The sequence below is a fragment of the Ylistrum balloti genome, unplaced genomic scaffold, assembly GCF_031769215.1.
Source record: "Ylistrum balloti isolate Yb309-2 unplaced genomic scaffold, AGI_CSIRO_Ybal_v1 Utg370200, whole genome shotgun sequence".
In the NCBI taxonomy this organism is placed as follows: Eukaryota; Metazoa; Mollusca; class Bivalvia; order Pectinida; family Pectinidae; genus Ylistrum; species Ylistrum balloti.
Genome location: NW_026782175.1, coordinates 374777 through 400591, shown reverse-complemented (window position 1 = coordinate 400591; position 25815 = coordinate 374777). Strand labels below are relative to the sequence as shown.

Genomic DNA, 25815 nt, shown 5'->3' with positions numbered 1-25815 from the left:
ATATCTGGTAGTAATAGATTGTGTAAAAAAAAAAAATTTCATTTCAGAATTTTGGTAAAGCAACAAAAATCTGTTCCATTTAATGAAGAAAAATTGTACCATTTAATGAAGAAAATGTGTAGCGTCAGCTGTTTCCCCATCGACTTTTACTGAATAGTTTGCAGCTTAGTGAGCTATCTTGCTTATGATACATTCAACTGTCCTTACAATAATATGAATATCCAAATACCAACCTGCTAGTTCCGGCACTCCCGGGGGCCTGCAGTGCTCCTGAACGGGACACAGCTCCCTTGCTTGTACCTGAGCCTGTCTTGCTGCCTGAACCTGTGAAAAAAATTCAATATCATACAGTCATCACCATGGCAACCAACCCTGACCTAGTAAACTTCAAGGTCAGGTACATCCTGGCAACTTGACTCTGATTTTTGAAGTTCAAGGTCATGTATTTTACAAGTTTAGAGATCATATCACCAAAGCAACTAAAACCAAAAACCTGTGAAGGTCAAGGTCAAACAAATACCATTCATTATCTTGACCTTACTGAAGCAAAGGTCACCAGTCCTACCAATGAAAATCTTGATACAGGTAGGACTCTGATAAGAGGTCAACCAAAGTCACAACTAAACCAAGTTCAATCAAACCATTCTCTATCTTTCAAATCTGTAACAGAAACTGTTTACTTGATTAAGTTTATCAATCTAACTTAAAATTATGAAGATCTTTTAATTTACACTCTTCCAAATGGTATCGCTAAATGGTCCTTAATTTATCTCTCACTGAGCTGAACCCAACCACATATGTCTTACCTTCTAAATGGGACATTCCTCAAAATTGAAAGTGATCACCATTTCCCCATTTTCTTTTGATATAATATCGGGTAACTGATCATAGTTTTGTCAAAGACTGAAAATTATTGTAAATAGTTTCTTGCTCTAAGTTTCCAGGGTTTACCCTGTCTGTGCAACTCTCAAATTAGACACACTTATCTCACATGTACATATCAGGAATCCAACTTCTCCTAACCATCGATTGTGAACACATGGATTGTTTGACCCCTAGCAGGAAAGGTAAGACAATATCATTGTATTTACTTTCATGAAAATTTACAAAGATTTAAGATTTTTAGTATTTGAATTAGGTAACAAAAAAGGGAGAAAACTCAAAATAGGAGATGTTTTATAATCAACAATATACTTATAGGAGATTTATCATCTGACTGAAGAAATAGGACAGATCTAATGGATCAAAGAAAAATGTTACAAAACAGATTTATTTTTTTTTATTTATCATAAAAAATAATATTGTATGACAAGACTGAGGAATTCTATGTAGTAAATAACAAATACAAATAAAATATGTTTCCAGCAAGAACTATTGACATAATTAACTTCAGTTTATCCAAGACCAAAAGAAGAAGCTGTGATAACTGATTTGGTCAGAGCGTTGGCCTATGTGTTATCTAAGGTAAAGAGACTGTTAGATGTTCCCCTGACAGTCTATTATTTCTCAGGAATCTGAGAAACAGACTGGTCTGTGCTGACATAGCTGTTTCCTTGGGTAAGACACTTTATCCTTGATGCTCTGGACAGCATACAGTGGACCTCTCCAATGTTGTTCAGAGAGGTAGCTACCAGCTACTACAAGACCCCACCTCAAAATGACCCTATTTAGCTACAAGATCTCTTAAAATTTGGAATTGTGATAAAGTTTCCCCTTTGGTAATTATCATATTTTCCAAAAATAACTGAAACACAATTTATATATTCTTTTTTTAGTACAATATAAGTTGTAAGGAGACTATTTTAAGAACTAATTTTTCTTTGAAAACACATGTACTTCTTTACTTAATATAATTGTGTTTTTTTAATAATAAAATTTCAGTGACTTTTATTTTACAGATTCTATATGTTTCTTGTGATTTCTATACGTTCTTGTATTACATATCTGGTAAGTATTGTAATATATATATGCGACTTTCAGAGAATAATACCATGCATGATAAAAACATCCATTTGTAAATTCTTTTCATGAAATTTTAAAGACAGGTTCTTGCTTGCTTTTGACAATATTCCGTAAATACTGAGAAACAAAGGAAAATTTCTTATGACCAAGGATAAAAGGTATGTAGTTACAACTGATCAAACATCTTGGGGTATCTTTGATTTGAAAAGTACTGGTAACATGTATGTACCACACATTAAAAACATATGCTATTGTGTTCGCATATAATTTGTAGGGATGAGAAAAAGATGATCCAAGAGAATTAAAATTCTTCGTTTTTAACAACTCAATGAAGAAATTCACTTCAATAATGCTTGAAATTTGTCAATGGTAAGTAAGAACCGATCTTTAAACACATTCCTGTACGTATAAACAATCTGAACCAATCTTTAAACACATTCCTGTACGTATAAACAATCTCATCATTAGATCTTATTATATAATGCACTACATTGTCTTTCCATCAAAAAGACATATTCAACCACACATATTTCTATCATCCACACCTCTGTCAACTCTCACACTTCAATATACATTATCAACACTCAAAAATGAAAAGCATGCTTAGAAATCTACTAGAGCAAAAGTAAAACAAATTCTTCTTCACCAGTCTTCTTACACACATATTCATATTCCAAGGATTGATTTAACAACTGCATAATGGATTCATTAATTATTGAAAAAAATACTTAATAAATAAAAATATCCGAGCATCCAAGAGATACAAACTAGCAGATGCTATTGAGTGTATGTATATTTCAATCCAGTTTTCAAAATTCATATCAATTTAATGATAATTCAAATCTTTTAAATTTCTTTTCACTGTTACATGCAACATGCAGCTCTACTATATAACACAAGTCAGCTACACTATAGAAAAATAATAAAACTTTACACATAATTTCAGCAAAATTTCAAATAAAAAACAAAGCTTTAACCATTTAAACTTCAAAAGTAAAGACCAATGGGTTCTGCTTCAAATTCAAGAGTTACAAAGCAAAAAAAAAATGTACATTTCCTTTATTTTTCTTCATTTTTTTCCTTTCTTTATTTTTCGTTTTTGAAATGTTCAATGTTTTATCTTTTTTTCATTTTTTTTTCTGTTATCTAATTAGAAAAAAAAAGACTGAAAAAACCTCCATCCACTGATGGCTTTGGTACCAGAGTATAATGCCTTCCACAAAGTCATGAATTATCTCCCTTGTAATAATTCCATTCCATTCTAGTTAGATGTATTTGTGATGTGAAACATAAACGTAAAATTTTCATCAACTAAATGGAAACAATCAAAGTATTTGAAACATTTTCTGATTTTGTTTCAAACATAATTCTTTATCATCAATGCAATAATTAAGATAAACCATACTACAAAATAATGCATGCTTCGATCATCATGTAAATTTTCACCATAGATGGCAATATAAAAGGTTTGGGAAGAAACAATTCAGAGATACATCAATGATGGCGAAGAAAAAGCACTGTACAGAAGGAGAAATCATACAAATGCACAAAGACCTGATGAACCAGAAGCCAAGGGACAAAAGAGTGTATTCAGGTAGTGCCTAGTTCACCCAGCACTGTAGAAATTGGGAAATGATAGTATAACATCCTACACTTCCAGTCAGCCATGCAAAAAGTCAAGGTGTAAACTCTACATGGTAAAACATCATTTTTAAACGCAAACTCAAAATCTCGGCAGAAGACAAAAAGCTTTATGTATCTGAGAGTAAGAAAATAAAATTCTGATGATCTAGCGAGGAATTTGTGGTACCTCTGGGCTCTGGCTTGTCCCCTTATAGGCCCCGCCTCCCTGAGCCTCTCGGAGCACAAGTCCGGATTGGAGTTGTACATTGGAAGTCTGGACAATTTGGACACCGGTGTCTTCTTTAAACCAGTGCCCCCCGAAGGCTTGGGGGCCAGAGGGGGTTTATACGCTGAACAAACGACAACAGGTCAATAACTAATTAACCATAGGAACGAAAACCACATGACCGCACACATCCATAATGCTGGTGCTTCAAACATCATAATGACATAGATTTACTTCAAATTTAAAAATCAGTCATCAATACGACATCCATGTGACTCAAAACAATTACAACAAAGTTTCAAGAACATGACAGAAAAAATATAGACTATTTGTGAAAAGATTAAATCTTGAAATGATTTTATGCCATTTTCATCTAGTGAAATTCATTTCAAATTAAAAGATTGAAAAAAATTTCAAAATCGTACAACAGTGAATAGATCTTTCCTGTATTTGTAATCTATAACTGAAAAGGAAAGATTTTTAATTAAGACAATGAGAGAGAGAGTAAAATTTGAATATCCATGCCATGCAAATCACCAAACATTACAACACTCACGTGTACGACATCAGTGATACAACTATCAAATCATAGGATATATATTTTTTATCCAACAACTCATATAACTAAATAGTAAGCCCGGTAAAGTTCAAATTGGGAAAGAGAGGTAGAAAAATGTTCAATTCACTGTACCAGAAAAAAATGAAATTAAAGAAAGATTATTCAAGTCAAGAAAATGATTCTGTAGAGGAATTTCATAGTATGTTCCAGTTTTGCAGCAAGATGAATTCTGGGTAAATCATGCAATAGTGTACAAGATCCATCTGAAAACCTTAATATTGAACAACTAAGAAACAAGATTCACAAGACGATCACAAAACAACAGTCTACTGTGGCAGGAGTGACTGATAGAGTTATCTGTCCCTAGTACTGTGATTTCTTAGATAGATGGCCAGTGAAGGCGATCACATGACTGTCAGTAAACCGTGGAAGGCGGTCAGTTTGAAGTCAACATGCACTGAAACACCTTTCAAAACACAATGCATTAATGTGAGGCAGTGAATGCGGGGAGTATGACCCCTCACCTCGACCAACTGGGGACTTGCTCTGAGAGGAATGTAGATTTGGCTGGGAGCTGTACAAGGGGAGACGACTCAGCCGGGGCAGGGCCTTGTTAGGCAAAGACTTAGAAACTGTAGCATCTTTCTTCCCTGTACAAAGGAAAGAAAGGCAGATGACAACAGCAGACATTGTACCTGTACTGTCCAGTGTTTTCCAGAAATCATAGAATGAAAAGGCTCCATATTTAAACAGTGAAAAATATTTCATACACCATGACATGAGAAAATACTTGTAGCAAAAATAACTTAAAAAATCTGTTATTCTTTCTCCATCACTGAAAAAGATAGCTTCATAGTGAGGCCATATTTCATAAACATCCAAAAACAATTAAATTTTAAAGCTTCACAATAAATTTAAGATATTGCATTATAACTCTCAGCAACTTAGAAAAAGTGTGTATGTATATATATTTCAAACAGACTTCCTATCTGTTGCTTCCAAACTTTATCTCATCCCCCCTCTTCTTTTCTACTTAAGCAATGAAGCAGTTCATCATCTTTGGATGATTATGAATACAATGCCCCATATACAATTAACAGAAAACCGGAAAATATTTATAGTACAAGGAAAAAAAAAGATGGTGAACATTTAGTTACAACAAAAAGTGGAAAACTCTTGTATTCCAACAAATATACCATTCTTTCCTCACAATATTTAAACATTTCAACTTTATCATCCCCAGTCATTATTATATACACCCAGGACCTCCATGCAGACAAACATGCATGACACAAAGATCTGACCTGAGTCATTGTTAGGCAGAGTCTTGACTTTGGCTGCTGGTATTTTGCTTCTTATAGGTTTGGGTGAGTCTGGTTTTCCTATATTTTCTAAACAAAATACACAAAAAATTGCAGATTGTGTGTAAAATTCAATAAATCAAATTTAAAGATTCAGAAGTGTGATTTACAGAAAAGTAAATGAAATAACACAAATATGCAGTTTGAAGCTTTAAATAAAAGAAATGTAAAATAGATGTTAAAAATCATGTATTAATACATATTGGACAACAAATATGCAACTGAACTTTATCTTTAAATCACAATGTTATCAAAATGTTTCTTCCTAATTCTCATTTATTTTATTCTTTCATTCTGCAATAAGCCCTGACTTAAATTATATATTCTTAATCACAGTCCAGGGGTGGGCTTATCACATAACAATGATAAAGTGGATTGATTTTTAGCTTTTCTGAACAAAATATGGGTGGGCTTATTACATGACATGGGCTTACTGCTGGATAAATACAGTAGTCTATGTAAAATGATTTTGTTACATTAAATATCAGTCTGTATGGAAATACTGTGCTAAGGATTGGAAAATATTAAAAAAGTAACAAAGACTGAGAGATATGCATACATCATCTCATGATTTCTTTAATGATTTACAAAAATAATTTTGGATATGTTAGCAATTGACAGAAACTGTGTTTAAGAATGAATTTTGTATCAATCATTAAGAGTTAACAATCAAAGACTTACAATTGTAGTTAAGGCTGTATGCCATCTTTCAAAATTTAAAATTTGTCATCAATATCTGTGTACTATTCAAATGATTCATCAATCAATCAATAAACAATTTAAATATTAAGAGTAAAATCGTTTGGGGAGGGAGATTAATGTAACAGTTTAAAATGGAGATAATATACCTCTTTAACATAAATAGCATGACAAAACTTATTTCATAGAAACATACAGGACATATTGTAATAGTACTATACAATCTTACATTGTTGAAACAATTTACATATTACAGACTACTTCTTGTTTACCATTTTAATCAAACATACACATACAAAATCTGCTAAATATTGATCATTCTTACAATCACAGTTCTAAGATAAAGGAGATAAAAGATGGCTGAAAATCTGTCTGAAGACATGAACTTAATCCAATCATACATCATCATTACAAACTAGATATCTAAAACGCCTCAAACTTCAGAAAAGATACCTTTTTATTGGTATCAGGTGTATTTATAACAAAATTTCATTATTCTTGAAAACAAAAATGATTTTTGACAATATTGACAGCCATGCTTAACACATAAAGTTTAAGCTATTCAATGTAAGCTGGCCTGTATAAAACAACCATGCCAAAAAATACAATGAACCCACATACAACAATCATGCATGCTGAAGCTGCATCTCCGTGTTTAAGCCAAAGAAACAAGTAAAAAACCCACCAGTTTACAATTGGTACAAGGCACAAACTGGGCGATAGTTCACCAATAGTAACAAAGATGTAAAACTAACATCTATATCTACTGTTACTGTCATTACACAGAACTCTGATGTCCAGATTTAATTATTTTTGAGATCTTGAAAATATACACATAATGCTATATAAATATTTGACTCTAAAATAATTTTCGTGCTAACAATATTTGGTGTTGATTATATGGTTTCATACATCTTATGTTCCAAGGTCATAACTACACCTGTTTACGATGTAAATTTTTTTTTTACCCTATTCCCAATTTTGTCCATAGATTTCTTAACTAATTACATCTAAAAAAAATCCTAATTATATTAATGAAATATCTTATTACCTGACGTAGAAAAAGATATATAAAAAAAGTCAGCAAACTTGTCCTTTAACTTAGGTATAAGAGATTCGGTCCTTTCAACTTATTCACATTATTACCACTGGGTTTTTTGTTTGTTATACATAAAATATATAAAGTAATACTTTATACAATTATAATATCAAGATAGATGAACATTTCAACAACAATCCAGGTTGTTTACACACACATACTTTATTATAGGTAAACAACACTTACATGCAGCATCACAGACAGGGGAGCTAATTCTTTCATCCATGCACAATTTAAAGTGTTTTTCATCCCCATGGTCATGTCCACAACATAAATGATGCTCCTCCAATCATTTTTTTAAGTAATAAATAATATTGTAATGTTTATCTTTAAATTGTGATCTTTATATTCTGTCAATAAGTTCATAATGATAAGGTCAAGAATTTCATTTTTTTTTATGTTCAACATTCAGATTTTAAAGCTTGTATACAGAAATAAGACGTTGTCACTATTGTGACACAAATACGATTATTATTATCTCATTTTCAGTATCATAGAAGGTATATTATTTTGTAGATGGTTTCACACACAATTTATTTTTCAAAAAAATCTTCACTCAAAATGTATTTGCATGGACAATTCAGTTCACATTTTCAATCATCATATTACTTTTTACATCATATCTAAAATAACACTTTCCCTGATACTAACTTTGATAAAAACACAGGAAACAAATCAGTATCATGATAAAATTCCGACAAACTTAAGTGAAGTACCATCAATATAATTAGCTATATAAAGTAATCCTTATTGATTTTTATCTACCATGGTATGTAAATGACCAATCTTGAATGTCACACCAACACACAATTACATGGCAATAGCATCCAAACAATGACAGATTTTTCTCAGAAGAATCCTTTTTTTCCAATTTGTCAAAAAAACTTATTTTTTTGGTAATCTGGTTAGCTGTGCTCAGATTAAACCAAGCCAAATAAAACATTACATCTGAACTTATTTGTCAATGATTTCTTTTGTCAAGTTACAGTTTAGTGTCAAACCAAAGTTTGTTTCACACTTTAAAATGATAATGTTGACGGACCATTGGTGATTAGTTAATTGTTAGATGTTCTGCTATGACTATACGCCTGATTACATATCACTGGTTTAGTATTATAGACAGGTTAGCACTGATACACCGTGGGATCATACAGGGGAGACAACTTATACAGGGGAGACACTTGAACTTATCTTATCATCATATAACCCAAAACATTTTATTTGGCTTCAAAAAATATGAATTAATCACAAATCAGTATTGGTGAGTAGAATATAAGTTCTTATAACACAACCAGTAGAAGATTAGAGTGTGATATTTTGATGACTACACGTTCATCTTCATTTTATAACACAACCAGTAAAAGATTAGAGTGTGACGTTTTAATGACATGGTCACCTTCGTCAGACAAATGATCAGTGTGGAGCGTACTAGCAGTGACGTATGCAGTGTATGAGATGGTACGGAACCAGCCAACTTTTTTTACCTTAGTACACATACGATTATAGTGCAGCCGAAAAAAGGTTGGTCGATTCCTTACCATCTCGTACACTAAGTATGTCAGTGTTGGTACGCTCCACACTGATCATTTGTCTGATGAAGGTGACTGTGTAGATCTCGTACACTACATACGTCAGTGCTGGTACGCTCCACACTGATCATTTGTCTGATGAAGGTGACTGTGTAGATCTCGTACACTACATACGTCAGTGCTGGTACGCTCCACACTGATCATTTGTCTGATGAAGGTGACTGTGTAGATCTCGTACACTAAGTATGTCAGTGTAGGTACGCTCCACACTGATCATTTGTCTGATGAAGACGACTCGTTTAGTCATTGAAACGTCACACTCTAATCTTCTACTGACTGTGTTATAAGTACTTCTATTCTACTGACATTACCAACCTGAAGAAAATGTTCCAAAATACAGAATTGCTGAGAATACTGCAGAAAAATAATGAAATGTCACGAGGTTGTAGGAAATTTGATGATAACTCCATTATATATACCAGGAGACAGTTTTTATTTTCTGATCACGTTCACAAAGTAAATGGCTCTCATCTGACAAGATACTCAAAAATAATTTCAAACGTGGAGAGAAGTACAGACTTAAACACTGACTGAATAAACCTGCATATATTGAACAAATTATTTAATCCACTTCCTACAAGGCAGTCAGTTGTTTGAAAGTCAGAAACAACAAAGTTCAAATTTGATAAAAAAACCACGAATATTTTGCATAAAATAATTTCCATGAAGAGTAAAATTTTCTCACTAAGACAAATATAAAATTTTGTCATCAACACTTTGTGAAAATGATACAGCAGGTAAGATACTAAAATTGTGTCTGTGTGAGATACACTTGTCACTGGTGCTAGGATGTTGAGCATGTGTGCTCATCTTCCACCATACAGAGCCATGCAGAGCTGGTCAAGGACCTCCATACCAGAAACACAACACTTAATTCTAGGTATATACACTAAAGGACAGGTATAAAATCCTTGTCAAGGACAAGTACGTGCATTTCTGTTTACCTGAAATGGTCTTACCTCGGCGCGGTATCTGAGATAAACTGTTGGCCGACTTTGATTTCGCTATGCTATTTTTTCCAAATCTGTTCTGGGCATCTTAATTAGACAAAATTAGGACAAATGGAAATGAGATGTTATTTCAAAGTTTTACAGTCATGATGAGAATGGTGACAGTTCACACAAAAACAATTACATACACACATATATTTATATCCTACATATATATATATACAAACTATAACACTGCAGTTTCTTACACCTAATCTTAGTCATCTGCTAAAATTTTTATTCTTAAACAGACAAAACTGAACCTTAAACATTTTTTTTATCAGTTCTCTCTTTTTAATTTGTTGGTTTCCTTGTTTATTTTTTCCTGAAAACAAACTTTTCATTATTATTAAAGTGACATTGTTTCTACTTCTGTGTTGATTTCATTGACACAAACATTTTTTTAATTATGTCTATTTCAATGACATGAATGTTTTATGAGCATTTTCCACAAGTTTATTTCAAAGGTCAAGTTTCAGTTTTGCCATGGACATGTCTGACAAGTAATAGATAGAAAAACAAAGACACAATTGACAAGTCACAAGTAAATTCACATCACACTGAAACAATATATGAAGGGAGATAACTCCGATAATATTGGTATACTGTGTTCCACTTGAGTGAAGTTAGTAGCAATATTACACCTGACTAATTACTAGTTATTGTTTACATGCTTTGAATTAAATATTTTTAGTTTTACCAATTAATATGACTCAGAATACTATTAAATTGTGACATGTTGGTAATTATGATTGTTTACAAAAGAAAATTTTCACACAGGCAGAATTGTTTATTTGACACAGAATTTGTTTACTTCAGGCAAATATTATTTATAATTTCTTTGTAAGTCACCTGTCATGCCTGACTTACCAGGACCCTGACAAGATGGAATTAATAAGACTGGTAGATTACATGCGAGGTAAGTTTGACCAATGGTCAGTTCTAAGTCTAGAATGAGAAGCTTGACTAATTACTGTGGTATACGGTCAAAGGAAGAAGCAGAGCGGTCAGTATTTCCCTAGACTGGTCAACTAATGACCAATCCCTACAACATTGATGACCGTTCCATTGAATGGTTAACAATACTGATCCAAATTTTCTAAATCACTGGTCAGCAATATTATAAGACTGATTTCTAGGGATGGCCAAAAAAGCTGATGACCAAATCCCAAGATTGGCAGCAAAAGAATTAAGTAAGAGAAAATGAATATTCAGGCAAAACAGGAAGTTGAAAATACAAGGGCTAAGCTACCCATCATGTACCAGTGTACAAATATCAACAAAATTCACTTCAACATAATTTCATGAATTTGATGACATTTGGAAACTTTTTTTTTCAAATTTAAATTTAATTACACCAGAAAAAGAATTTGAAGAATGAATTTCAAAATTTTAACCAACTTAACATGCAAAGAGAAAAATTTGCAAAAAGTCAATAACATCTAGTTCAAAGAAATCTAAATCTGAAACTCTGTAAAATGAAATGAATATTTCGTCATTGTGAAACCAAACCGTGCATCTTCACACAGTGTCACGGCCTTAACAGCACACATCCATGATCACTGGTTCAATATTCTTAAATTGTCTATATACATAACTCAACAGGCCATGGCAAAACTCTCTTTTAGGTTTTTACTTTGATAAAAAAAAATCAAAGGATTAAAAAAGCAAGTTTCATAAAAAAAAAAATGTCAGAAATAAGGAAGCGAATAAATCTCTAATTTAAACTTTTCAACCAAGACCAAATTTTAAAATGTTATGAAAAAGTGTTAAAAATTTCATATACCGGTGGTTTTTTTTTCATTTTCTTTTTTAAAATTGCCCAAAAAACGTAAAATGAATTTGTCTTGGCCTTTTCCATGACATTTCATTCCTGCTATAATTTTTTCTAATCTGATGTTCAGTACTGGTAGACACCTAGATTTAGTCTATGGATATGATATATACTTCAGTATTCTGTCAGTAAAATGAGTAAGGAGTATGATACATGAAATAGGTAAGCAAAGATGGCCGCTTTCAACAGCTGTGAAGCAAAAAATGTGATTGCGAAATTATTTACCTTCAGCTTGCAAATATGGTGGATAAATAAACTTAAAACTGGTGAGATCTGTGAAAATAGCATCACAATGTTTCAGAAGAATATTACTGGAAATATCCTAGATAGATATATCCGAGGTGATGATACATATGAAAGTTATGAATAAGAAAACAGACACATTTTCAAATTTGACTTACACTTTTGTAATTTTTGCTCGCCCAATTAATTTTTTTTCTTTTTTATGATAGTGCAGGCATCCATCTTTACACACCTCGAGTACAGACAGACAGTACGTAGTACCTTCCACCCACAGACTGTAGTGGCCACGCACACACCTTAACGCAGGGTGAAAGCGGACTTAGGGCAAAGCAGCATATATATAACACAGGACAACAATGGGAACACATCACAGGTCAGAAACACAGACTGGCACAGAAAAACACATCCTGGGTAGTAGGATTTTAATTTGTTTTTGTCATATTTGGGACAAGATCTAGAAAAGTAGATATCTAAGTTTTTGAAGGATTTATTGTGGATATACAAAATATTAGGGAAGAGTATGTGAAGCCATATCTGGGAGTTGGTTACAGGTAAAAACGTGTTTGGGGAAGGTTAAAGGGAGACAACTGAGGGATCGGTTCAGAAAAAAACCACTAGCACAGAGGAATACTGGGTATAGGGAAGACATGTCCATTGTAAAAATTTCACTGTACAAAGAGGTAATTAACAGATTGTGATTACTCTAGAAAATGACTACAAGAACACAAAACCATATTTTTTGATCACAAACCTATTTATCTACTATGATAAAAATCTCCTGAGAAATCAATTTCCTGTTGATGGTGGTAGTGAAAGGGAGGGGAGGAGAATGGCAGGACAATCCAAGCAGAAAATGGGGTCAAAACAATCTATAAATATTGGAACACTGATGGAACAGGTGAAATTAACACAACAGCAGGATTATTAGACTGAGCTGTATCAGGTGATGTACGTCTGAAATGTGATAAATATTAGTATCAAACCACTAAATGATTGCTGATACATTTTCTACTGACAAAGTTTGGGTTTAAGACTCATTACAAGTCCCTCTGTAGAGATCTACTAGGACTCCATTTTGGGTGGAGCCCCCTCCCTCAAATCAATTCGGAGTCAGCCAGACACCCTTCCCCCCACACCTCCCCTCCTTGTCTGACCCCACTCGGAGCCAATCCAAACAATTTACCCTGTTATCCTTCCGCGCTAGAAACCCACCCAGAGCCTTCTGTTAGATGTATCCTGTCACACTGTCAGTTTTCAGGTAACTGTCTGAACTTACCTTTAGTAGAGGAAGTATTCGGTGATGTTGTCCCTGGGGCAGCTAAATTTTTTGTACCTGGAAGTTTGGATATTGAAACATTAAAGTATATACAAAATTTATCCATAGACATTTTGATGATAATTTCCTTCCTAAATATGTTTTCCTTCAGATTAGTTTGAAATTTATAACAAAATAAAACAGGTTCCAGGGAGACAATAACATAATAAACATATAAACTGTCTGATTCTGACCCTCAGCTCGACAGAGTTACCTACCTTTTCTTGGACCGGGAATTTTACTTCCGTTATCCCCTTTTTTGGCAGCAGCAGATGTTGCAGAATTGCGTTTTTCTCCTTTCTTTTTCTCTGCTGCTTCTTCTTCCCTTTTCTGTTCTTTCTCTTCCTGTAGATCAATAAATAATTTGTATAAAAGCAGAAAGTTCTCTTGAAATCAGAACTTAGGGAAATTAATTTTTCTCCTTCAGTATCTAAATTATGTCATTTTAACACTGGCATTAGACTGATGAAAGTTACTTCAATAGAACAGTAGGGACTCTCGAGTTATGATGTGGGAGTCCATTTCAGAGAGTTGGCCTAACTCTGGCAATGTACAGGAGGGACTGAGCCATGTCTCACCAGAAGCAGGGATAACACTGGCCATCCCCTCGTGTCTACTGAACACTGAAAACAATGGTGAAAATGTCTGTAAAACATCTCAACCTGTCACAGACATATACACACACGCAGCAAAACACTTCTATCCAGTTTTTACTTTTTCATATTGAATAGAATGATTACAATAACACGTTTTTTTTGTAAATATGATAAATAAATATAAGCAAATCAATTTTGTTAATATTGTAAATAAGGATTGGTAATTTCTATTCTGGAAATTAATTTTGTTGTTTTGTTCGAAGTTCTGTAGAAGATAAGAACTTAGCAAAAAGTAAATATAATTTTTTAGTATTTAAAAAGAAATAAATAAAAAAACAGTTGAATTTTCCATAAATATTAAAAGTGATCAAGACAATCTCTTACTTTTCCTTTTTTTACCAAATGCTGAAAATATGAAGTGTTGGGTCAATGTCTCAGCTGTGGTCCAGTTTAGAAGTTTGGTAGACATACAAAACTTCAGGTTTAGATATAAATATACTTATTATATACCAATCACCATTAAATGACTAAACAAGGGAGATAATCATGCTGCTTTATACCATCACCTTCTGTTGGACTAAAAGAGTATTAACCTTCATTTGACTAAAGAAAATCGAGACTTTTAATTGACTAAAGTCAGTATAATCATGTTATATCCCTGATTGATTCTGATTGATTAGAGAGTATGAAACTCTTCAATTGACCAAAAGGAATGAAGACTTTCATTTGACTAATATTGGAATTTAGGTTCCCGTCACCATTCACCTGCCTATGGGAAATTTTAATTCTGTGTGACTAAAGGGAAGTATACTATATTGACTAATGTTAAGGAGTTCAAACTTCTGTGGGTTTTTTAAACTTCTGGGACTAAAGACTTTCTTGTGACTGAGGTGTTGAAAATGAGGCTAAATTTTGATTGATTTAAGGCCGAAAATTTGAATGATTTAATTACAATTTTCCATTGACAGAGTGGAGAAACATATTTTCTGCCTGAACACTGAACAGTTTACTGAAGGAATTGTTAACTTACTAATTCTATCAGTAGTTTTTCCTCGTCCTCTTTTTTCTGGTCCACTAAGTCTTGTTCAAACAGCATCCTTCGAGATAGCTGCAAACATTTTAAATCCATTAACGGTGTGACTAGTTTATCCAGCATTCATCCATAAAAACAAACAATTTTTGAGAGACAAATGTACAAAAAAATATCTTGTACTCCAAACAGTTTTACTAAGAGACAGATAGATTACAGACCCTGGTAATTACAGAGACTGGAGTTTTACTTCTGTACCGTACAGGTTCTGAGAGAGAGAAATCCAATTGTATCCTACTACAAGAAAAAACAAACCACCAACGTTGGGCAGCTGTATAATCAGGATTCTTCTTCACATTAAGGATCGCTGAAGGAACTAAAATCAATCAAATCTGTCCACTACAATATATCTTACCCTAGTTTTACCTTCCCATTCCGTCTACTAATCTTTTTGATAATATTTCCTCAACATATGTTTTCATATAACTTTGTTTGACCTTAGCTATATCATAATGTGTAACCTTGACCTTTTTGACCAGCAGGCTATAAAGACGTCAGCCTTTATACAAACCATTCATTACAAACTTATATTTTCTGAGAACAATATAGTAGATTATGGTAAGAGAATAATATTAGCAGGTACGATAAAAGTGGAAATTTTCATGCTTTGGGTGTCGAGGAGTGTGGGTTGGTTGGTGTAACAGGTATGAAATATATTCGACCATATACAGTGCATTTGGAAGAAAATTGTCACTTTCAGCATGAAAATTTCCACAGAGCAAATATTTGAAAATTCAAAGATGAAAATTTGAACTCTGATTACCATAAATGGATGGGAAATCTACAGCTATAATTATAACAGAAAAGTAAATTTGTTATCTAGCTACAATTGAAGGGTAAGTCTATTTCTGACTAACTAGAAAGGATGGGTAAATCTATTTCTGACTAACTAGAAAGGATGGTTAAATCTATTTCTGACTAACTAGAAAGGATGGGTAAATCTATTTCTGACTAACTAGAAAGGATGGGTAAATATCAAGAAATTTTGTCAGTTTATGTTCAGGGCCATGACAAAATTGACTTACCGATTCCATTTGAACATGAATTTTATCTAATTCTTCAACAGCCTGAAAAAAAATAAGGCAAAAAAATAATTCAGAAGATTTGTACAAAAATACCAAGACGATGTATATATTTAATATCCCCCCCTCCCCCCTCTCATTATTTCTACATTCTACATTTTTTGTAAGAAACTTTTCATCATCAAAATAAATAATCAATCATCATCATGTATACATGTATTTTATAAAGTATTTCATGAAGCAATGAAACAAGTGCTGATACTGAACAGATACTCGATCATTTGATCATTAAGTAAAAAACACCGATATATGGTATGAAAACAAAACGGTGCTTATTCGTTAAAGCCATTACCACTTTGATTGCATTCTGAACATCTTTGTCCTTCTCCGCGACCAGCAACTTCCTGACACACAGGTCCAGCTGCTGAAGCAGGTTCCGGTCTGTCGGAAGTTTGATGAGTTTCTTCAGTGGTGGAAGTAATGAACACAATCGTAATCGAATATTAGGCACTGGATCCTTGTGCAGTTCTAACACAACTTCATAAAAATATTTCTTAAAAAATGTCTTAGAATATAGCTCTATCACAAATTTACAAATGTCTATGAACAAACTTCTTTGATGGCAGCTCCTCCCATGGCAGAACTCTGTAACAAAGGGCAGATAACTAAGTGGTGCAATAAATAGGAGAAAAATCATTATAAATACATTCACTGATTCTTAAATCATTTTGTTTATGAAAAATAAAAAGAATAAATTCTTGATCCATTTTTTTTTTAAATTCACTCATTGCTATGTTCAAGCTTCCTTTCAGGCATCCTTCTATCCCATAACTACATAATGCATTTTAATTAGATGATAATATCTCACCTGTTACAAGGCGATTAACAAGTTCCTCCCTCTGTTCTAGTTTCTTGAGCGTCCTGATGATGATAAGCGATGACCTCGCACATGCATGTCGTACAGGTAACGCTCGCTATTGGAAGAACATCAAACAATAAACAAACATTTGATTCTGCATCATTGATTCTTAAAATCTTAAAAAAATTTGGATAAAGAGTTTAATGTGTAATTTAAGATCTGAAAATTTTCATATATAACTTTCACAAAGGTTAAAAAATGTTACTATAGGAACAGCTCTCTGTCTCCCTCCAAGATATTTTAGAAGAGTTTTTAAAGTCTTGTTTTCCAAGTTTGATGATTCTCTGTATCTGACAAAGAGACCTCAAGGACATATGTTTGCATCAGTCTTTGACAACAGACCTTTATTCAAACAACCTTGGGTAGGGAAATTAATTCTACTACGCGAAAAGATGTCTACATGATTCTGAAGCTAAAAATAGGTTTCCCTGTCAACAGGGTGTTATTTTGTCTTTTCTTTTGAAACTTTAGGCAGAAAAAAGTTGAGAATTTCTACTGACCGCAGTTTTGAGTTTATTGAAGAGCACGGGTATAACTTTGGTGTATAGAACCTCGTTGGAGCAACATCGGGTCAAGCTGGCCAAACTTGTCATTAACTCCTCCTGTAATCTCCAGTTATTAAAACTCGATACCACCTCATCTGACGCCAAGATGGCTGGAATTACCTCCCCTAAACTGTTCATCTGAAACAGAAATAACCAAATATTCATCAGAACCAATTCAGCATGAGAGAATTTTTGCATTTTTCCTTTTGCAATCTTTCATTCTTTCTTTTATTCTATGTTTATTTCTCATTGATAAGGAAAACAAGCTTTCACTCGAAACATTTTGATGTCTGTCACAATCCAATACAGTAGTAAGGTCTTCAGAAATTCTTAATTTTTTGGACAAAAACTAGGTTTGACATAAAAAAATATAGCTTCAAATTAACCTCTGACCCTTGTGACCTTCACCATCAGATCTTGATGACATGACATCTAGACAGGATCTGTATTATCTATATCTAGTACGAGTTCAGATGTTTACTACGACCTTGACATTTAGGGAACAAATTTAAGTTTTTCAAACTAATTAATTCTTTTTTCTCAAATCAACTTTCAAGTTTTTAAAATAAAGTTCAATATCGATTATGCTTAATGGCCGGCCTGAAAGAATGCAGTCATTATGTGAGGAATCCAGACAAACGAGCAAAAATCCATAGGATGAGGTGACTTTACACCTTTTCATCTCTGATTTGGGAAATCCAACTCCAACCATCTTTGTAAAAGGAGAGCATGCTCTCCATTATGCCACCTTCTAAATCAAGTTTTCAGGCATTCGTAAACCAGTAAAAACATGTTAGAGATACATAGATTTCACAATAAAACTACAGACATACAGTAAGGTGCTGAAGTCCAAAGCTATTCAAATGTAATGGATGTCTGTAAGACTATATTCAACAAATGGCATTCTGTCCTCAATGACACTGTGGAAAGTGTGAGTACAGAACAATCAATCTTCAACCCCTCATTGGTCTGATTCACACAAACGACAAAGAAGCGTGAATATCTATAAATAATTCACAGACCACCATCATCCCGTTCCTTCTTCAAAGACGTGTCCCATCACAGATTTTCTCACTGCTCAAAGCTTGTCTAGCTTAAGAGTGCTTGATTAAATTTTCACTTTAAAAGTTTGCCATAAATGTGCTGTTTTTCTGTTTTTCTTTTCAATCACTTTGTATCTCAATGGAGGTGTAAATACAAACAAATGAAGAAAAAGAGAAAAAAAGCAGCAAACAAACTCAAAACCATTGACAAATTGTTTATACAAGTAATCACTTGGGGAGAACAAATTTAAAAGTGATAAAACTAGTTTGAGAAAGTAAATCAGACATTGGAATTTTTTGGCTGATAGCTTTATTCCTATTTCATTCATTAGTCTGATCGTGTCCCATCTAAACTTTCTATCTTCATTAAGGGTAACTGATTACATGCCTTGCGTAATACAATCCTTCTCACAACAATGTGATGATATTGATTAAGTTGTACTGCGTGACTAATGTAGTGGGCCTCAACCATCCTAGTAAAACAGACATGTAGTGTTGGTCCTCTCAGCTGTGTTGATGCTGTCAGCAACAGTGGGGGCTGGGGGTGGGGGTAGTGTTGGTCCTCTTAGCTGTGTTGATGCTGTCAGCATAGTGGGGGCTGGGGGTGGATGTAGTGTTGGTCCTCTTAGCTGTGTTGATGTTGTCAGCAACAGTGGTGGGGGTGGGGGGTGTTGGTAGTGTTGGTCCTCTCAGCTGTGTTGATGCTGTCAGCAACAGTGGGGGCTGGGGGTGGGGGTAGTGTTGGTCCTCTCAGCTGTGTTGATGCTGTCAGCAACAGTGGGGGCTGGGGGTGGGGGTAGTGTTGGTCCTCTTAGCTGTGTTGATGCTGTCAGCAACAGTGGGGGCTGGAGTGGGGGTAGTGTTGGTCCTCGCAGCTGTGTTGATGCTGTCAGCAACAGTGGGGGCTGGGGGTGGGGGTAGTGTTGGTCCTCTCAGCTGTGTTGATGCCTCAGCAGCTGTGTTTGATGCTGTCAGCAACAGTGGGGGCTGGAGTGTTGGGGTCTCAGTGTTGGTCCTCTTAGCTGTGTTGATGCTGTCAGCAACAGTGGGGGCTGGAGTGGGGGTAGTGTTGGTCCTCGCAGCTGTGTTGACGCTGTCAGCAACAGTGGGGGCTGGAGTGGGGGTAGTGTTGGTCCTCGCAGCTGTGTTGACGCTGTCAGCAACAGTGGGGGATGGGGTGTGACTGGGGGTAGGGGTGGATTGGGAGGTGGAATGGGAGATGGGGTTGCAAGTTGGAGGGGGTACTGGAGGAGGGGTTGGAATGGGGTAGCCAAGTGGAGGGTGAGTAGATGGGGTGAAGGACCAGATGGTAGGGAGGAACCAAACAATAGAGGAAGGAAATTTGGAGCAAGTCAGGGAGTGAGGACAAGAAATTTTTTTAAATCCACACAAGGTGACACGGAAAAAATATCCCCCTAGCATTTGCAAAAAAAATGGAGGTAAGATAAAAAGACGCAGAGTCTATTGTATATATCATTAAATACACTGTACATGTTGGTACTGTTTACCATCAGTAGACACAGAACGATTATACACACCTTAGCTTCTGACAGTGTGTGATTGCTTGAGGATGAACCAAGGAACGAATCCAAAATATCAACAATGTTTGTCAAAATACCACGCAACACCTGAAACATATAAAAAGATTTCAAATACCATAGAAAAGTTTAAAGGGTTAAGTGTTAACATACAGACAACCAATCAGAACACTGTTCCCACAGTCACATGACACATCATATCTTGCTGATTGGCTGATTATGAACTTCAAGACAACTCTGTGCCATCTTTGCCATCTAACCCTAGATTTTTATCATAAATGAAATGTTATTTTGTGAAAGTCTATTTTTTTCATGATTAATTTCATTTAAAGTTGTCTAAATTCCTGTAATGTACTTAAACAACTAATGTCTCTTTTGGAAGGCAAAATTCTCAGGGACTATGGGTTCCAAAAACCACCAAGCTTAGCTGTAAATAACAAACAGATCATAATGCCAAACGCAGTCGAATATTTGTGTAAACTTGAGACATCAGAGTTTTAATCTCTCTCCAGCCACACTTATTTGTGTTAACTGAATGATGTTTACAGTTTAAAGATTCCTAATGACCAAGTTATACTTACATCTATAGAATCGTCTTTGAGCAAGTTGATGAGATCTGGTTGTAATATATGTACTTGTGACCCTAACAACTTGGTGACCTGAAATCCAAACGAAACAAACATTATCATCTCCTCAAAAAGTTCCTTAAACTGACTTACTCTGCATCAGGTTGATCTGTCAAATGGGACTCCATTAAAAACATTCATTTTATTGTACAATAATTCCATCGCTGAAAGTTTTTTAAGTAAACAGACCTAATTGTAAGCTAAGCAACCTAAATTTATATCTTTATCTAAAACCTTGGCCTTAAAATGTTGTATCTTCATCTTTTGTTGGATTTCTGTTCAAATTCAAAAAAAAAAAAAAAAAAAAGGATATTTTACTATTTTGGCATTTAAGCTTCGTACCATTAACTATTATATAATCTACAAATCTATAAGAAACTTGTGCGAGACAAACTTAAATTTTTCCTGTGACTGGAGTTGTTACATTCAACAATAAACAGTATATTTACCTCGTGGAAACCAGAAGCCACAGTCTTCCTGACCTGGCTGTTAGGGTCTTTACAGAGACTAGAAAAAATGCCCAGCAAGTCGACCTTGAAGTGCTTGGGTCCGACAAAAACAAACATCGCCTGTCCAAAAATATCAACAAGATCAGATTTCTTGTCAAAACATGACAAGGATAAAATCATGTAACACATACATAACAGCTTTCTTCTAGACATAGGACTTCACTTGAAATTGCTCTGTTGAAAACGAAATTTACCCCAGGTCATTGAATCAAATAACATAGGTCATAATAAGGGGGTTATTGTATAGAAGGAGCAATCTACTTGCTGAAATATTCATCATTATCTATCAGAATCTGTTTTAAATCTTTAACCATTTTACATTTCAGAAGTTCAGATATCAGGACAACAGTAAGTTTTACACTTAAGATAACTGTAGTAAATAACACGTTTTAACATCTAATATACAGTGCCAACTCATATATATATATATATATATATATAGGACATCGTAATCAATTTCTGAATGGTATAGCCAATGAAAAACATTCCGTGGTAGGTCACACTTGTAATTTATACAAAAAAAACGTTAAAACACACTTATTTACATAAATAGAAGAAGATATGTGTTGTTAAAGGTTTTTGTTTTTGTTGAGAAAAGTCTGGTCGTCGTTTCAACTATATATCTCAGTACTGCTTATAAACACTTGTAGCAAACATCTATATATTACATACAAATTCACTGGATAGTGCTCAGGTTATGTGATTTTTCATGTCATCACATTTGATATTTCTTATCTTTAATTATAAACAACTTCAAAAATTTGAAACAGAATATTCTTCATTTCAATATTTACAATGTAAAGAGAAATCCAAAAACTAGAGATGTTGAGAATCCTTTATTTACACATAATGTAAAGAGAAGAAATGTAGACAAACTTTTAATAAAATCAACATCACTGTAAATGATAAAACAAACTTACAGGGAAATTAAAGGCAGCATTTTTCCTACACTCTAAGCACTGATCGTCTTCATCTGATTGTGGCATGTCTGTGACCTACAACAGAAACAACCAATTACAAAATACAATCAACACGATTTGTAATTATCCAGAAATAATGTGTGTGGAGCACATTAGCCAATCAGAAATTGAAAGCAGAATAAGACCCAAACCTGCGATTTCAGTGACCTTGACCTTTACCATCATTACAGATGTTATTTTTAATAAGGTATAATGTACATAAAAGGTATATGCACCAGTTCACTTAGTTATTAAAATATACAGAGACATCATTTGGAGGCGTACCTTGGTTTGGTCAGACTCCACCTCCTTTGTATTTTTGGCACGTTCAGAAGAAAGGCCAACCTTACATAATTTTCTGTAATAGTCCACAAACCACTGTTTCTGCTCGTCTGTCAGATGTGCTGAAAATATCCATCAAAATTATGCATAACAAAAACATTGCAAATACATTTTTGTTGAAATTGAAACAGACTTGTGTATCGTGTACTTCAAAAAAAAAGATTAAAAAAATGTTGATCTTTATGTACTATTCGCAAATAGTCTGAAGTCATAATATCATTTCATAAATCACGAACTTCAAATAAGAATACCCACCCCTCCATTCCCATGTTAGTTACATTTATATTCCTCAACACTTTTATATATACCATTATAGGTTGATTTAACAGAGAATTATTATATTAAACAACTTTTGTAACTAAATTGATCACAAGGCTGTATAATAAAGTGTTATGAATGATATTATGATACAGACATAAATCACATGAACTACACAGAAAAGTTACCTGTCAGAAACGTCCTCTATTAAAGATTCGAAACATGACCTTGTGTCGATATTTTAACACAACTACATAAATAACAGGCCTGATATTCAAATCTTTTAATTACCATTCTCGTCTTAAATGTGATAAGCCATGACCTTGACTGCATGATTTGAAGACATCTGACTAATGGTTCTTGTATTGTAATTAAAAATCCAAAGAAAATTGGATGTTGTTTTGAATACTTAAGTGATGAGGCAGATTTTCAGAGGGTTGGGGGGGTGAGAGATATATTTTTTTTCTCTTTTCTATTTCCCCACCCCCCTCCCATCTTTTTTGACTCTCAGACAAAATAATCATTATGAAGCTGGAATCTTCCCATCGGGAATATAAGTGAAGAATTTAACTGTTTGAGAGATTGTAAGTGCCCATCTATCTTCCTTGAGACAATAAACATTGAGCAATTTGACCTCGTTGTGGTCCCTCCTTTAACAACTCCCTATTATTGATGATGGGATAATTCTAGTGTAATTAACACTGCAGCATATTTCCCTGATGTTTCAGGCCAGACAAATTATAACCTTTACATTACTGTCAATGATAACACTCGTAAAACATGAAAGGCACATTGGATTGTATGCAGTCTCTACAAATGGCTGAAATTGATTTTTTGTGTTCTTTCCCAGTCAGACATTTCTGTTTCTACCCTGAAGGCTTAACAGACATATCCATGCATCCTTACATAAAAACCATTTATCTAAGAGATCAAAAGATTTTTATCATCAAAACCATTTCCCGGAAATTCTTCAATCAATACTGAAATAGTTTCTATTTGAACTGAAAATTTCTGTGTAAATTGTTGTAAATTGAAGCTACACATTACAGCCTCTCCTCATCAATTTCCCAAAAAGTCAGTTTATGACAAAAGGTTTACAAAAGTTTTAGTGTTAACTGCTCGTCCATCTGTTTTTTATGACAGCACTGCCATTTCACAAATTTTTTTATTCCCTTGTGTTATTTAGTTTGGCTTATGTCAGATCAAACATTTCATTGATCATATATTCAACTTTATTGGCAATGGATCCGCCTTTTTCATCCTATACAATAAATCATGTCCGAATCCAAAAGATGTTATTCCAAAACACGACCATAAGTCATTAAATATTCAAAAGCTTTTAATTTATTTCAAGGGAGTGATGCTTCAAAATCCATACGGCTGTATTATACACTAGCTGTAACAATTACAGACATGATGGACGACTTTTATAGAATCATGTTTCCTTGTGTTCACTAATTGGTTTACATATTATAAAACCTGAATGTGTATAGCGACTGACATATAACTTAATATATTGCTAACCATTGTGAAAACAAATATTGATTTGTAGGAAAATAAAAATTCTAAACCAATTGATCACTTTCAATATTAAGGCTGTTTAGTGAGTATAGCAGATCAAAATTGATATAAGGTTATTCATTTTATTTTTTCACCAGAATAATCCAAGTTCTTTTTTTCTTGGCACCAGATAAGAATGTCTGTACAGTTGAGTATAATTACAGAAAATGTCTTCCATCACAGGAAATGTAGTCTAAAATCTTGTTAACCAAAATCCTAATCTCCCTGAAACTTCAAAGCCCAGATTTTTTTCTCAGAACAGATTCATGACCATGTGTATGATTGGGAAAAATTTTGACAGCAACAGCATCAATTATTTATTTCACTATAACCTTGAGAGGTAAACATTTCACAGTGACCTTTGAGGGTTTTCACTTCAGTGACCTTGAGAGGTAAACATTTCACAGTGACCTTTGAGGTTTTCACTTCAGTGACTTTGAGAGGTAAACATTTCACAGTGACCTTTGAGGTTTTCACTTCAGTGACCTTGAGAGGTAAACATTTCACAGTGACCTTTGAGGGTTTTAACATTTCAGTGACATTGAGTCGCTAATATGTCACAGTGACCCTAAGAGGTGAGAAATCTTACAGTTTATAGTGACTTTGAGAGGCTTACATGTCACAGTGACTTTCAGAGGAATAAAATTCACAGCAACCTTGAGAGGTTTAACAACTTACAATGATGTCCTTGAGAGTTTAACATTATTACAGTGATCTTGGTAAGTTTTACAGTGATCTTGGTAAGTTTTACAGTTTACAGTGATCTTGGTAAGTTTTACAGTTTACAGTGATCTTGGTAAGTTTTACAGTGATCTTGGTAAGTTTTACAGTGATCTTGGTAAGTTTTACAGTTTACAGTGATCTTGGTAGTAAGTTTTACAGTTTACAGTGATCTTGGTAAGTTTTACAGTGATCTTGGTTTTTACAGTTTACAGTGATCTTGGTAAGTTTTACAGTTTACAGTGATCTTGAAGTTTTACAGTTTACAGTGATCTTGGTAAGTTTTAAAGTGATCTTGGTAAGTTTTACAGTTTACAGTGATCTTGGTAAGTTTTACAGTTTACAGTGATCTTGGTAAGTTTTACAGTTTACAGTGATCTTGGTAAGTTTTACAGTTTACAGTGATCTTGGTAAGTTTTACAGTGATCTTGGTAAGTTTTACAGTTTACAGTGATCTTGGTAAGTTTTACAGTTTACAGTGATCTTGGTAAGTTTTACAGTTTACAGTGATCTTGGTAAGTTTTACAGTTTACAGTGATCTTGGTAAGTTTTACAGTTTACAGTGATCTTGGTAAGTTTTACAGTTTAC

At 33.9% G+C, this 25815-nt stretch overlaps 1 protein-coding gene across 4 annotated transcripts in view; it reads right to left on the bottom strand.

Annotated features, from left to right (window-relative positions):
* The window catches only part of LOC132551468 (serine/threonine-protein phosphatase 4 regulatory subunit 4-like), an 83979-nt gene that overhangs the window by 9625 nt on the left and 48539 nt on the right, over window positions 1–25815 (bottom strand). The window contains exons 9-25 of one of the 4 annotated variants that reach the window (XM_060215610.1): window positions 22632–22750; window positions 22308–22382; window positions 21328–21447; window positions 20834–20911; window positions 20253–20342; window positions 17627–17809; window positions 17076–17181; window positions 16560–16852; window positions 16211–16252; window positions 15126–15203; window positions 13718–13844; window positions 13461–13517; window positions 10063–10155; window positions 5675–5761; window positions 4895–5020; window positions 3773–3935; window positions 234–324 (exon numbers count right to left, since the gene is read on the bottom strand). In XM_060215610.1, coding sequence (XP_060071593.1) covers window positions 237–324; window positions 3773–3935; window positions 4895–5020; window positions 5675–5761; window positions 10063–10155; window positions 13461–13517; window positions 13718–13844; window positions 15126–15203; window positions 16211–16252; window positions 16560–16852; window positions 17076–17181; window positions 17627–17809; window positions 20253–20342; window positions 20834–20911; window positions 21328–21447; window positions 22308–22382; window positions 22632–22750 — 1925 coding nt within the window. In that variant the 3' untranslated portion in view covers window positions 234–236. The remainder of the gene's footprint in view (window positions 1–233; window positions 325–3772; window positions 3936–4894; window positions 5021–5674; window positions 5762–10062; window positions 10156–13460; window positions 13518–13717; window positions 13845–15125; window positions 15204–16210; window positions 16253–16559; window positions 16853–17075; window positions 17182–17626; window positions 17810–20252; window positions 20343–20833; window positions 20912–21327; window positions 21448–22307; window positions 22383–22631; window positions 22751–25815) is intronic. The other 3 variants (XM_060215609.1, XM_060215611.1, XM_060215612.1) reach the window with 3 other exon arrangements.